Raw genomic sequence first — 11,636 nt, forward strand, 5'->3', positions numbered from 1 at the left:
CATAAAATTGGTCAGACATTCTGAGTCTTACTTTTATCATCTGTAAAAAGGGGGATAATGGCAACATTTGTTCCATGTCTTCTTTTTTTTTTATTATTATATGTATTAGACAGCTAAATGGCATGAAAATATGGTAACAGTGCATGTGTAAACAATCATGTCAAAAAGTATTATGCATGCCAAGGTAATATTTTTGTTTAGAAAAGTGGGAGCTATACTCATAGAGACAAGGTCTGAGAAGTTATACATAAAATATCAACAGTGGTGGGTAATGTTGTGATTTTTGTTTTCTTTTAGATTATCTATGCCTATTAAAATTTCTAAAACTCTAACAACAAAAATTTTCAAATGTTAAAATATTATTTAATATTAAACAATAATGGGAAATTAGAAAACACAGTAATAATAAGAGAAAGACATACAGGCAGTCAGCCACGAACTTAAACCTTTAAAACTACATATTTGATTAAAAAGCAAGACCCAAAAATATGCTGTCTGCAAGAAACCCACATTGAATACAATGACCAAGGTGACTTAAAAACAAAAGGATGGGGGCACCTGGGTGGCTTAGTTGGTTAAACGTCTGCCTTTGGCTCGGGTCATGATCCCAAGGTTCTGGGATCGAGGCTTGCATTGGGCTCCTTGTTCTGCAGGGAGACTATCTCTCCCTCTTCCTCAGCCTACCATTGCCCTGTTTGTGCTCGCTGTCTCACTCTCTCTCTCTCTCTGGGTCAGATAAACAAATAAAATTTTAAAAAATAATAAAAGTATAGGAAATAATATACAGGTTATTCTCATTATTCACAAAAGTTGTGTTCCATAAAGTAGCTGCAAACAGGGAATTAGCAAATATGGAACCATTGTTCCTAAGAGAAATACAGGGTTAGGTACATATGAGCCTCTGGTTATAACATTTTAGTCAACTGATTAATACGTTACTTTGTTTTATGTGTGTTTCTGTTTAAGGACACTTTATTTAATATATGTTGTTGATTTATTAAAATTTACCTCACAGCCAACAGCACTGTAACTCATACCTGAAGGGAGCTTATCTAACATTTCCCTCCATAAAGCATGTCACTACCTTCTTCTACTTAGAAATCTTAGACAACCCCTCAGCACTATACTTGAGGACCACACTAAAGAGTGACATCACCAGCAAAAAGTATAAATGTGTGAAAAACCAAACAGACCACAAAAAACACATTTGTTTATAGTATGAGAGCTAAAGTAAGAAGGCAAAGTGTTGTTTGTTCAACCTTAGCTGGGAGCATGCATGTCAAGCAACTCAATTTTTTCTGCCATTCTGTACATGTCCTTGAATGGCAGAGGAAGTGCTGCAAGTACTGATTTTGATTGATCTATTTTACAAATAGATTTTGCTGAGAAGCAAATTTGCAAATATGGAGTCTGTGAATAATGAGGATTGACAGTACCATACAAACACTAATCAAAAGAAAGCTGGAGTAGCTATATTATTATAAGTCAAAAGAGACTACAGACTAAGAGAAATACCAGAGAAAAAGAAGGACACTACTAAATGATAAAAGAGTCAATTCAGAAAGACCTAACAGTCTATTAGATTTTTGTCTCTCTAATAAAAGTGCTTCAAGATACATAAAGCAAAAAGTGTCAAACCAAAAGAAAAAATGGGAAAATCCACAATTTTTGCTAGAAGTTTCAGCACTTCATGCCTAATAATCAATAAACCAAGTAAGCTGAATATGAGTTAGGATATAGAAGAAATGAACAATATTAGTGATCAACTGTATCAAAATGACATTTATAGAGCATTCTATCGAAAAAGAGCAAAATATACATTTTTTGGTGCACATGAAACATACAGCAAATATACCATATTCTGTCTCATAAACATACCTTAACAAATTAAACAAAACTAAAATCACAGAAAGCTTATTCTCTGATCATAATGGAATTATAGTAGAAATCAATAACAGGGATATATGTAGTGTATCCCCAAGTAATTGGAAGCTAAACAATGTATTTCTAAATAATCTATGGGGAAAAGAAGAGGTTATCTAGGGAAATTACAAAACATTTTGTACTGAATGAAAATAAAAATACATTAAAAGTTGTAAGAACTGTTTAGATGAATATTTACAGCATTAAATGTCTATACTAGAAGAAAGAATGATCTAAAATAAATAATCTAAGTTTAATTTTAAGTCTAGAAAAAGAAGGGCAAAATAAAGTTAAAGCTAGTAGAAAGAAGGAAACAATAAAGAGCAGAAATCAATGACATCGAAAATAGGAAAAACATTAAGGAATATCAATGAAACCAAAAAGATGTTTCTTCGAAAAGATAAAAAATTAACATTCCGGCAGCCTAACTGACAAAAAACAAACAAAAAAGCCAGAAATTACCAGTACTGGAAATGAAAGGAAGATAGCACTATAAATCCTACATGTATTGAACAGATAAGAGAGTATTTCAAACAAATTTGTTCACACAAATCCAGTAAATTAGATAAAGTGGACCAATTTCTGTAAAAACTACCAAAACTAACCCCAAACTAACAGAACAGTCCTGTATCTATTAAAGAAATAGAATTCACGTTTAAAGAGCTTCCCACAAAGAAAATTCTAAGCCCATATGGTTTCACCGATGAATTCATTTAAGGGAGAATTTATACCAATCTACAACACTTTCAGAAAATCAAAGGCGGAAATACTTAGCTTATTTATGAAGATAGCCTTATACTGATATCACAACCAGATAAAGATAGTATGTGGAGGGGCGCCTGGGTGGCTTAGTGGGTTAAAGCCTCTGCCTTCGGCTCAGGTCATAATCCCAGGGTCCTGGGATCGAGCCCCGCATCGGGCTCTCTGCTCTGCAGGGAGCCTGCTTCCTCCTCTCTCTCTGCCTGCCTCTCTGCCTACTTGTGATCTCTGTCTAATAAATAAATAAAATCTTTAAAAAAAAATAGTATGTGGAAAGCAAACTATAGACCAATATATCTCATGAACACTGACCAAAATATTGTTCAAAAAATATTAACAAATTGAATCCTTCAGCATATGAAAAGAACAATAAATCATAATCAAATGAGTGTTATCTCAGGAATGTAAGGCTGGTTCAACATTTGAAAATCAATCAGTGTAACCCACCACATTAATACTCTAAAAAAGAAAACCAACATTACATATTATTAGAAGCAAAAAAAAAATTTCATGATATTCAATGTCTATTAATGATAAAAATTCACTGCAAACTTGGACTACAAAGGAACTTCCTCAACCTAATAAAAAGCATCAGTGAAAAATTCTATGGCTAACATCATGCCTAATGGTGAAAGACTGCATGCTTTCCCCTAAAATTAAAATTTCCACTCTATTTCTATTTAATAGCGAGCTAGTGCCCTTACCAATGCAAAAAAACTGGAAAAGAAATTAAACAGTCCTTATTTACAAACAAGATGAGTGCCTAAATAAAAACTTAGAAGAGGGGTGCCTGGGTGGCTTAGTCTGTTAAGTGACTGCCTTGGGTTCAGGTCGTGATCCCAGGTCCTAGGATTGAGTTCCTCATAGGACTCCCTGCTCAGCGGGGAGCCTGCTTCTCCCTCTGCAGTTCCCCCTCCTTGTGCTCACTCTCTTTCCCTCTATCTCTATGAAATAAATAAATAAAATCTTTAAAAATAATCCTAAGAAATCTACAAGTTAGCTCCTACAACTAATAAGAGAGATAAGCAAGATCATAGGAAACAAGATTAAGATTTAAAAAAAAGTATTTCTATATTAGTAATGAACTCTTAGAAATTGAATTGTTTTTAAATGCCATTTACAGTAACTACCCCCCTCCAAAAAAAATTTAGGTATAAATCTATCAAAACATACACAAGATCTATAGGCTGAAAAGTATAAAATACTAATGAGAGAAATCAAAGAACTAAATAAATGAAGAGAACTATCATGTTCATAGACTGGAGAATCAACATAGTTAAGATATTAATTCTCCACAAACTGATCAGTAGATTTCATTTTATGTATATATAGGCAAGCTTATTCTAAATTTATGTGGCAAGTCCAAGGAACTACAATTTTGAAAGAGAAAAACAAAAAGTATTGTACTACTTAATTTTAATTTTAAGACTTACTCTAAGGCAAGATGACATAGTATTAGTGGAAGGATAGACATATAGATAAATGAAATAGAATAGAGACCAGAAATAGACCCACAGAAATATAGCCCGTTAACTTTTAATGAGTTACAAAGGCAATTCAACAGAGAGATATTATCTTGCCAACAGATGGTATTAGGATAATTGAAGATTCATAGGGGCACCTGTGTGGCATCTGCCTTCGGCTCAGGGCATGATCTCAGAGTCCTGGGATTGAGCCCAGCATTGGCTCTCTACTCAGTGAGGAGTCTGTTTCTCCCCTCTCCCTCTCTGTATTTCTCTCTCTCTCAAATAAATAAATAAAATCTTTTTTAAAAATAATAACTGTGGGGCACCTGGGTGGCTCAGTGGGTTAAAGCCTCTGCCTTCAGCTCAAGTCATGATCTCTGGGTCCTGGGATTAAGCCCCACATCGGGCTCTCTGCTTGGTGGGGAGCCTGCTCCCCACACCCCCCGCCTGCCTCTCTGCCTACTTGTGATCTTTTCCAGTCAGATAAATAAATAAAATCTTTTAAAAAATAAATAAATAATAAAACAATACTCGAATATTCATATAAAAAATAAACCTTAACCCATAATTCACAACGTATCCTAAAGTCAACTTGTTAAAGTCTATTTAACCGTAGGTAATTTTAAAAAATAATTAATAAAATAAAAATAATTAATAAAAGTAAAAAATATTTATGCTAACAGAAGATAATTTTTTTGCCCAAGTTGGCAGCTTATAAACCTTAAAGTTAGGACAGTCTATTATATCATTTATTTATTCATTGATCTCTCAGCAATTGGTAAGAGGTTTATACAAATAAATAAAAGTTATAATTACCTTGCAATAAATATTTTCTTAGATATTTTAATAGCTCTCTGTAGAACTATTGTTGCTAAAGGTTTTTGAAACTAATCTTAGAAGTCAAGAACCTGGCTATTCAATTGTTTACAATGACACCATTTTTATTTCACCTTGAAATCCTTGTTATCATACCTAATCTAATTCATGAATGAGAAGAAAGATCTTTCTCTTGATAATACATGTTACTTGAAGGAAATCCAAACAAGTCAAGTATATATTACCTATCCACAAAAGAGTTACATTAATTCTTGAATAGGGTATGTGGGGGATGGCCCAAGGATAAGGAAATTTCTGTTTTCACTTTATATCTCACAACCTATTCTTTCTTTTTTTTTTTTTAAGATTTTATTTATTTATTTGACAGAGAGAGAGCGAGAGAGAGAGATCACAAGCAGGCAGAGCAACAGGCAAAGAGAGAGGGGGAAGCAGCTCCCGGCCCATCAGAGAGCCTGATGCAGAGTTCGATCCCAGGGCCCTGAGATCATGACCTGAGCCAAAGGCAGAGGCTTAACTCACAAAGCCTCCCACGCACCCCTCACAATCTATTCTTTATTAGCTCTTCTTCAAGGAAGAAGGAGTTGTTAATCTGATTGTTCAGAGTCTGAAATTCTTTGGATGAAACCAGGGCACTGAAAAAACATTAAAATCTGTGGACATATGCTTTCTCACCCTGGAATAGGCCAAGAAATATGCTGAAATTTTCTTGAATTCTTTTTCACTTTTCAACATCAATGCCCATTGGTTTTTCTTCTTTCTTCTACTTCGACTTTGTCCATGAATGCATAATAATGCCTTGATTTCTGCCCCCCAAAACCAGCACCATATGTAAACTCCAGACATCCCAAAACTTTTTTCCTCCCAAACGGAAGCTTTTTCATAGCCACAAACTAAGAAACTTGGGTCAATTTAGTGCTATGCACCAGGCCAACATATTTTTCCATATTGGTTGTGTTTACCCTCTTTCATTTGGCATTGCTGATATGCTTCTAAATCTTCTCACATTATTTTACAAAGATTCCACCTTCAGTTGTGGGGAAAGGAAGGAGGAGAAATGGATAAGAGATTCAGGATAAACAAGGGGTCTCATTTTGTTTTTTGCCTCAGCCATGTGCCCCAGCTTAGTTTAATCTATATTTAAGGATAGATGTCACTTAAGGAGAAATTAATATATTTATACTTTATTACTCATTTAACTGTTACTAATTTTGCACCATTCCCTTAGAGAGAAGAAGAAATGCATGATAGGTTTTAGATAACTGAATCCTTATTTAATTAGGAGTCACTGTCCCTTACTAGTAAGGAGTTTAAATATTAAAATGCATAAAATAAAAATCCCCCTAAATTACAAAGTCTATGAATGGTATAAGAAGGAAGAAAAGTATAGAATTGAGTTGTCTGCACTATGTGAACCAAGATAACACTCAAAGACCCTGCCCAGCTTAACCCCTATTCCTTATAATCTGTAGACTAATTGAAACAAGAGACTGCAAGTTTGTTTTATACCATGTAATAAGAGTGAATCCTAAGTAGAGTTATATAAATTTACAATCATTTCTCCTTCATTACATGTACTTCGGGACTGAAAATTGCTTCCTGAATCTCTGTAACTTTTCACCTTTGCCTTTAAGGTAAGTGAAGAGGCAGCAGAATCATTCAAAGCAGGTCAATCCACATAGGCAAGGCCAGAAGTAGGCCTCAGGATTCTTGTTTCCCTTTTCTAAAACCCAAAGAGCTACAATGGGTTTAGAAGGGCACAGTACCCACTGACCCAATTTTATAAACAGTTCCATGTAAACTTATTATATTCATTGTGGATTATTACTTTATTTTACCTTATTAATTTTGGAATAATCATAGCGCATGCCTCTGTTCCCTCCCTTCCTGGGTGGCTTGGAGAAAATGGAGGAGTATTTGCCTTGACTAGCACAAAACATCTGGATTCCTGATTATAGAGATTTAGAAAAACAACAGTCCTAGAAATGAGGCTGTAATGATGAAAATCTGGCAGAGTTCAAAAACAATTCATTGTTCTGATATTCTTTCAGAATAAAATCACTATATGAGTTGGAAGACATATGATCAGTAGATGAAAAGGTAAGTTAACACAATATTTTAGCACCCTATTCTTATTGTCCCAGAATGCTTATAATTTTTAAGAAAAACTCGAAATTGAAGAAATGACCCAAAAAGTGTTTCCCCACAGGTTTCTGTAACATATCCTATCCAGGTCAATTTATACCATCTCTGACAGTTATGAATAACTTCTACATTCCCTTCAGGGGTAAAAAAAATAAAACTAATACAAAACTTAGAAGAAAAATGGAAAAGTAAAGCCCTGTGCAAACGGTAGTCTGCTTCTGTTCAGTCTTCTCCAGGAATTACTCACTGCTCATTGCACAGTCTTTCATTCACAATCATGCCTTTAGAAAATGCCTGGTTAACTTCACTCAACAACCCTAACTCTGGACAACACTAGCTCATCTTCACCCCAGAAGTGGAAGGACGTTTCCCTGGGGTTATATCTGACCCTCGTCCAAAAAAGCGTCTACCCTGAGACAGAAAAGGCATTTTGTCAAGAAGATAGGTTCTGAGAGAATCAGAGGACCCAGAAAATTCCAGCTGAGGCTGGGAAGACTATCCGAAATCAGCCCCCCTGGGGCTGATAAAAGAGAAATATTGCATCCCTCAGAGGATAATTTGAAAATCAAATGAAATAATGGCATAAAAGTGCTTTACAAAATGGTAAGTAGTTTATAAATGCTACCAAGAACTATTTTTTTCAACTTCATAGGTCCTATGCTGATTGAATGTCCTTCACTGTACAGAACAACTTCCCCCCTTGAATAATTTGAAATGGTCAGAAGAAGGGCCTCTGGACTTTCCTTTAAGTCATCATCTGAGTCACTGCCTGTGGTGAGTGTCAGGACTGACAGAAATTCACTCCTGCTTCCTCAGCTAACATCCTGTTTGGGGGTGGGGAGGGGGAACTTCCCTTTCTCAAGTTAACCCAGACTCAATTCTTCCCTTCTAAAATTGCATTATACTTTTCCTCCCTAGCTACCTGAGGTCTAATGGCTACAGCAAATGCAAACAAACCTTTCAAGTGAAAGAACCATAACAAACTTAGAGTCTTAGTCTCCTCTACTCTTTTCCATACTCCATTTTCCCCCACAGCAGTATTTAATGAAAGCAGAGCCTGGAATTTGAGAGAAAGACCTTGTTGTATGTACCCCCTAGAGACAGCTTCCTAGGTTAACAATGACCATGTTTTCTCCCAATGCTCAACTTACACAGACATTGCTCAAATACACACACATGCACACACCAGTAAGCCGGTCAACTGCAGGCAAATCTGACTCTTTGCCAACTTGTAGCCACAGATAGCAGCAAAAGGACCAAAGTCCTTCACTGCCAGCTCGTAAAACACACTGCAACAGCCAGCGGCGCCGCAGTAGCAGCTTCCGAGCTGCAGCCTCCTGCCAGAGTTTCAGGTCGAATTCCTTGAGGAGGAACGCTCCTCTGCCCTTAGTCCCACTCCCGTGGGCTTCACCCACTTCTTTCCTCAGGACATCGGGAGGAACCGGGTTACTTTGCCACTTTTGCAGAGGGTTAAGTGGCAGAGAACAAGATTCCCACCGAAGTATCCCGAAGCCCAGGACTCCTGGCCGGATCTCTCCACCCTCCCGCCCACGTAGGCGCCTGTGTGTCTGGCAAAGGTCCCAATTCTCAAGGTGCCTGAGCTCCGATGGGATGTGGAGGAACGAGGCGGCTAGAGCAGCGACGGGACTAGAGCTGGGGATGGTTAGAGGACAGATGGGACGGGACTGGGGAGAGAGGCGAAGACTGCACAGAGGCACTCTCCCGCCCCTAGTTTCCAGACAGTAACTCCAAAACCCGCAGATGGGAGGCAAGGCCTTTTCTCCCTATGTTCTCCCTTCTCTTCCCCGATCCCCGCCTGGACACCTGGTGAAAAAGCAAGGTGCAGGTATACCTGGAGCGAACACCATGATTTCCTCCAGACGCTACGCCCCTAGGTGAGGAGAATAGACAGGCAGACGGAGGGATGGGAGAAAGGCCAGGACTTGGAGGGGTCAGATGGGCGCGATGGGCGTGCAGGGGCCGGGACGTTCAGCACCTCGGACAGCTCCCCGCCGCGCGATCCCGGGAAGCCAGCTCCAGTGGCTGCGGCGCGTTCACCCTCCACAATGCACTGCTCTGCCGGCGGCTACCGCGGCGGCGGGAGGAGGAGACCGAATCCTGCTCAGTTCATCCCTCATTCCTGTGCCAGCTCAGCGTACACTGCTGCTTGGGGAGCAAAACACTTCTATCGCTTCCACGGGAGAAGGAAGGACGGAAGAGGAAGAGAGAAAAAGGTAATTGCCCGGCTTCCCGGCAGGGGGACAGCTAATTGCTTCTAATTACCTGCTGTCCCTCGCCCCCGTGGATATTGGACTGACATTTAGAGTGGGTTTGCCCTTTTATATATATATAATTCAAAGAACTTTACTCTTGAGGATGACTCTGAGTTCTCCGGGTTGGGTGACTCTAAAAGAGGGGTGGGGCTTCCAAGTAATGGGCCCTTGGGGTCCCTGACTCCTCCCTCATTCTGAGTCTCCGCTGCTAACGTCAGAAAGAGAGCTAGAGGGAAGGACAGGGTGACTGGAGCACGTGAAGAGGGCGCCCCTATCAGGCCCCACCCCCCAGGAGGCTGAACTGGCCTAAACTTTGAGGCTCCTAAACTCGGAGGCTCTCAAGGTCATCATTTTAGAGAAAGTAGGGCTGGCCAGTGCACAAGAAAGACCTCAGTGAGGTATGTGTTCACTGAGACCCTCACACACTCCATAAAAGGTTGAGCCAAAAGAGTTCTCTTCAAGTATGAGAACAGCCCTTAGACTGATCAAGAAAGGTTAGTACTTCCCCTACTTTCATCCGACTGAGAACTGGGCCTCCCATACACACCCAGTTCTAAAGTGACTGGGACATGACTCGCACTCCCTTCATGCTTCTAATTCACTGCTCATTTTTAAGTCATTATCTAGTTCCCCCAAGAAATGTTTGTGTAGTGTGGATAGCCCAGACTAGCTGTTACCCAGCTTGGAACAAGTCTATCTGGGTTATAACCCCAGAGCTAACAAGACAACAGGATTCTCCAGCCTCAAAGCAGATGTCAGGTTGCTTTGGGTTTTATTCTTTGTTTTTGCAGCTGAAAGGAGTTTTCTAAGAACAAAGGGTGATCTGGGTCATTTCCAGTGTTTTATGAGGTTTCTTGCACCTCTCCCTGGAAAATACAGCTATCCTGGAAATACAATATTTCTTAATAATTTGGTTGGTGGCCATAGGTTCTACACTCTTTTGCCAAATTAAAGCATTCAAATAGCCTTACTGGCACTGATTTTGTTCAAAGCCATCTGATAGATTTAGAATGCAAACAGTTTTACAGCTCTTGAACTTCAGTTTGCATGGAGGCATATGGGCAGCCTCAACACAACACAATCAGTGCTGCTCTTAGCACCTGGCTCAACACAGGCTTAAGCAGATGGAACATGCCTCAGCAGCAGCAAGATGCAAGTCAGCTGATGGGAAGGATAAGGTATGGACATGACAAGATGCAGTCCTTTTACTTCCCTGAATTACACCAAAACCAGGGACCAAGGGTGCTTCATTCTGTCTTCTTTGCTTTATCACCAGAAGTGCGACACACTGTGAAATAATCTTTGAATGACTGCAAGTCCTCTTTAAAAGGCCTTTTTATAACCTTTATTTATTTATTTTAAAGATTTAATTTATTTATTTGACAGACAGAGATCACAAGTAGGCAGAGAGGCAGGCAGAGAGAGAGAGAGGGAAGCAGGCTTCCTGCGGAGCAGAGAGCCCGATGCGGGGCTCAATCCCAGGACCCTGAGATCATGACCCGAGCCGAAGGCAGCAGCCCAAACCACTGAGCACCCCAATAACCTTTATTTTTGTAATGAGCTTTATTCTCTTCATGCATAGACAATTATTCATGATTAAGGTAAAGAGAAAGTAGTGTGGTGTAGGAAAAGAGAAAAGATTTGAGGAGTCAGACTCAAGTCCCCCATTTACTAGCTGTGTGACCTTGGATAAGTCATTTAACTGTCTCATCTGCAATTAAGGATTAAGGTATTATGAAGGTTTGTTTGGGGATTAAATACAATGATGTATGAACAGATTAAATAAGAGAGCGTACAGCCCCAATTAAGCCCATTCCAGGAAATTGCTGACACATAGGGAACAGATGATACCCTACAGGAACGCAAACTAAATAGGTTAAAAACTTTTCAAATATTAGTGGGCATCTAAATCTCATGGAGGTCTCCTTAAAATGCAGATTATGATTCAGTATATCAGGGTGGGTGACAGATTCTGAGATTCTGCACTTCTAACAAGCTCCTAGGTAATGTCCAGGCTGCAGAGCACTGCTGGCCCATAAAATATATTTTGATTAGCAAGGTATTCGACGTATCAGCATTTAAAAAGTGAAAAACTATTTATGCCACCTCCAACCTCAGCATGTCTTCTTAAATGTTAAATAAGGAAGGAATGCAGGTATATTCCCATAGACTTCCAAGCGTGGCCTCCACAGAAGCCAAGACAGTAGTAGAAATAAAGAATGCCTGAAAATGGTCC

General features: G+C 39.1%; 1 protein-coding gene across 1 annotated transcript in view; it reads right to left on the minus strand.

Annotated features, from left to right (window-relative positions):
* Positions 1 to 9,090, minus strand: part of AKAIN1 (A-kinase anchor inhibitor 1) — a 48,235-nt gene extending 39,145 nt beyond the window's left edge. Inside the window, exon 1 of the mRNA XM_059139494.1 lies at positions 8,980 to 9,090. Within this exon, the coding sequence (XP_058995477.1) occupies positions 8,980 to 8,995 (16 nt within the window). The 5' untranslated portion in view covers positions 8,996 to 9,090. The remainder of the gene's footprint in view (positions 1 to 8,979) is intronic.
* Positions 9,091 to 11,636: the final 2,546 nt, after the last annotated feature.

Source organism: Mustela lutreola, chromosome 11 (genome assembly GCF_030435805.1).
Source record: "Mustela lutreola isolate mMusLut2 chromosome 11, mMusLut2.pri, whole genome shotgun sequence".
Lineage (NCBI taxonomy): Eukaryota > Metazoa > Chordata > Mammalia > Carnivora > Mustelidae > Mustela > Mustela lutreola.